The 4,096-nt window shown below is 36.6% G+C and overlaps 1 protein-coding gene across 1 annotated transcript; it reads right to left on the reverse strand.

The window, feature by feature from the left end:
- Positions 1-2,684: 2,684 nt before the first annotated feature.
- Positions 2,685-3,188, reverse strand: LOC118857203 (40S ribosomal protein S24-like). The gene has a single exon (XM_036767851.1). The coding sequence runs from the start codon at positions 3,153-3,155 to the stop codon at positions 2,757-2,759; it is 399 nt and encodes a 132-aa protein (XP_036623746.1). The 5' UTR covers positions 3,156-3,188; the 3' UTR covers positions 2,685-2,756.
- Positions 3,189-4,096: the final 908 nt, after the last annotated feature.

Genomic DNA, 4,096 nt, shown 5'->3' on the forward strand with positions numbered 1-4,096 from the left:
GAACAACAACAACAGCTTTTTAAAAACAAAGAAAAGCAAGAAAAAAGGACCACTCATTGAAGCATTTAAAAATACTTAGAAAAGAACATAAGGAAGTATAGACAAATAAGACAACTTTGAAATGACCATGTTGAATTGCTCATATACTAAAAACAAAAAATCAAGTTATACATAATAGAAATTTGCAACTTCACACAAAATCCTCTTTTCTGTTCTTTATATTCTAAAGTATACTTTTGAGAATGTTAGTTAAATACAGAATAAAAATATTTTAAAATATTTTGCAAACTATAAAGTCCTACATAAATGGATAAATGTATATCGTTATCATCATCATCATCTCAGCACTCAAAGCCCTCTATTGTTATCAGTTTACCTTTCTAGTATAATATATTATTTTTTTCTATTTACTCTCTATTCTAGCTCAACTGGCCCAATGGAAATCCCCCAAGCCCAACCAACACCTTCCCAAGCTCCATGCCAATACCACTCCATATGGTTGGGATAACCTTTGCTCTAAGACTCTTACTTTATAGCCCAATTCAAATGGATTGTAGAGTGAATGTAGGGGAGTCATATGTAAGAAGATTGAAAAAAAATTGGAAGAGGTCAGGTTATGAGGGACTTTAAAATCCAAATTGGGGAGGGGGTTGTATTTGATTTTGGAGATAATAGGGAGCTACTGGTGTTGGTTGAATAAGTTGGATGTATATTTTAGAAAGATTATGTTAGAAGCTGAGTGGAGACTGGGTTGGAGTAGGGAGAGACGTGAGGCAGGGAGACAAATAAAAAGGCTATTGTAGTAGTCCAGGAATGAAGTGATGATGAGGACCTGTACCAAATCCAGGCAGCTACATAAGCACAGAGGACAGAACATAGAGGGGAGAGGAGAGAGTAGCATCATGTGCTAGCAACTAAGTCTGAATTGTGCTTTCAGTATGTTTGGCAGGATTAGAGGTACCAAGAGACAGTACTATTAAAGCTCTAGATGACACACTGCTTTTTCCCCCTATTATATGAGTTTCTGATGTGCTGCCTAGGATAAGAAATTTTGATCACTGGCTCAAGGCAGAATCATCTTGTCCTTTATGTCCCTAGAAGGCTAATTGGTCTACATATGAAATCAGAAATAGGTGGTCCTCAGATGGTGGCTTTGTATTAGTAGATTTACCTGTATGTCAAAGGTTTATAAAAAAGGTCGACTTGCAGACGTGTTTCTGACGCAAAGTGATCTGAGATACAAGCTTTTTACTTGAAAATATAACGGGAGACTGAGCATACATAACAATACATGCAAGAAGACATTCATTCCATGTAGAGAAAATTACATGAACTAAGGTATAGGTCATTTTGGAGAGATGATTTGTAGTTCAGGATTTGTGAAAAGAAATCTGGAGCAGGATGAAATCAGGTCTTCTGACTACAAGTCTGGTGCTTTTCCTGACCTATTATGAGAGTAATAAATAATAGCATTTATATATTACTTTAATGTTTACAAACCCCTTCATCCTCATTTTAAAAACTCTAGGAAGTACATGCTATTATTATTCCCATTTTATATATGAGAAAACTAAGTCTAAGAGCAACTAAATGACTTGCCTAGGGTCAGATAGCTAGGATTTGAACTAAAGCAGAGCTTGAACTCAGGTCTTCCCAACTCCACATCCAGCATGGTATAAGATGAATGAGTTCAAATCCAAGCTCTGAAATTTATCAGCTGTTTGACCTTGTAAAAGTTAATAATTACAGTTTCCTCACCTGTAAAACGACCGGTTGGCTCTTTGCAGAATCTCCATTCCTCCTTTTAAGGAGAGTGCCCAGGCCAGTCATGTTTCATTTCTTTTCATGTTGCCCTATGAATTTCCCCTACCATAACCCCATGCCCAATATCTTTGTCTCCACCCCTCCACCCTTTTCAGCTTCCTTTTATGTGTTCTTTTCTCCCATTAGAATTTATATTATATCCTTAAGGTCGGCAACTGTCTTTCTACTTTGATTTTAGAAAAGCATTTGACAAAGTAGTTCACACTACTCTTGTGGGAAAATGAAGAGATGTGGGCTAGGCAGTAGTACAATTATATTTGTTTTGAACTGGTGGAAAGACTGGAATCAAAGATTAGTCATTAATCATTCAATGTCAACTTAACAGGAGTTCACCCACAGAGTAACCAGGGACTGATGATTGGCCCTATATTATTAAAGATTCGTACAGAGGCACAAATGGCATGCTTATTGAATTTTCAGATGACATAATGCTGGGAGGGATAGCTAACACACTAGGTGACAGTCAAGAACCAAAAAGATATGGATAGTCTCTTAGAATACTGGGCTGAGTCTAGTAACGTGAAATTCAATATGGATAAATGCAAAGTCTTTACATTTGGGTTCAAAATGTCAACTTCAGAAATAGAAGATTGATGAGACATAAGCATTAGCTTGCCGGAAAACGATCTGAGGGTTTTAGTGAACTACCAAGTGCAACATAAATCAATATCTTGATATTGACTTGATATTGATATTTAGCCAAAAAAGTTAATATAATTTTGTGCTAAATTGAGAGGTATCATTTGTAGAGATAAGAAGGTGATAATCACCTGTCCATACTCTGCTCCAGTCATAGCATATCTGGAGTATTATGTTCAATTCTGGGCCCCATATTTTTTTTTATTTTTTTATTTTTTTTTAAGTTTTTATATAGTTTATTTATGTTCTGATGAAAAATTATCTTCACGGATAAACGTCATCCATAGTGCCTTTTAATCCTTCTTTTTGCCAGCACCAACATTTGCCTTTGCAGTACCCTTGACTTTCTTCATTCTGTTCTTGCGTTCCTTTCGCTGCTTTCTTGATGTCTTTTTCTTCTCATACAGGCCATGCCTTGCAAGTCTGTGCTTTGGTTCATTTTTCTTTGCATAGTCAAGGGAATCATAAATCATGCCAAAGCCTGTTGTTTTGCCACCACCAAAATGGGTTCTGAATCCAAAGACAAAAATGACGTCTGGAGTGGTCTTGTACATCTTGGCCAGTTTTTCTCGAATTTCAGTCTTGGGCACTGTGGCCTTTCCAGGATGAAGGACATCTATAACCATCTGTTTACGCTGAAGAAATCTGTTTGTCATGAATTTCCTGGTTCTGATGGTTACAGTGTCATTCATGGTGGCGGCCGGCTCCTCGAGCAGCAGGAGAGGGAAAAGTGGGCCCCATATTTTAAGAATGCTCTTGAAAAGCTGGGCTCCAGGCATTTTTTCAGGCTATTCCCCATTCACAGAATGTTCTCCCTCTGCATCAGTATCTATTGAAGTCCTGGCTTTTTTAAAATCTTGACTAAAACCATATCATCTATAGTAAGCCTTTCCCAATGTCTCTTAATTTTAGTGCCTTCGCTCTCTTATTTCCTTCCTATTTATCTTGAATATAGCTTGCTTTGTATATATTTCTGTGCATGTTTTTTCTCACTAGATTGTAAACTCTTTGAAGGCAAGGGCTATCTTTTGCCTCTTTTTGCATCCCGGTGCTTGGCCCATGGTAGCAGCTTAATAATGGTGTGCTGACTGATTGAGAGTCAGAAGAGGGAAATCAAAATGACGAAGGGTCTCAAGGCCATGCCAATTGAAATTCAATAAAACAAACTACCAATGTTTAGCCAAGAGTAGAGAAGAGTTAGAGGTGGCATTATTACTATCTTTGGTTACTGAAGGGCTATTGTATGGGATTCTGATTACTCTGCTTGGCACTCAAAGGCACAATCAGAGGCAATGGGTAGAAATTGAAGAGATAAATTTAGACTAGATTTCCGGGGGAAAAATGCTAACACTTAGAGCTATCTAAAAGTAGAATGAGCTTTCCTGGCAAGTTGTGAGTGCTTTTTATTCAGGTAATTGATTCTAATTTGCCTGTAATTTAAAAGATTTACAATTAATTTATTTGACATATGTTTATGATTCTTGCCCATCGATAGTTTTTGCCCCATATCCACAAGCTTCAGACAACATATTTAAATAGTATTTTCTAAAATGAAAGAGAAGATTGTGATCATTAAAAATTCAAAAATGCTTTTATTTGATATCAGAACTTAAATATGTATTGAGAAAAATAT

The sequence above is a fragment of the Trichosurus vulpecula genome, chromosome 7 (genome assembly GCF_011100635.1).
Source record: "Trichosurus vulpecula isolate mTriVul1 chromosome 7, mTriVul1.pri, whole genome shotgun sequence".
Lineage (NCBI taxonomy): Eukaryota > Metazoa > Chordata > Mammalia > Diprotodontia > Phalangeridae > Trichosurus > Trichosurus vulpecula.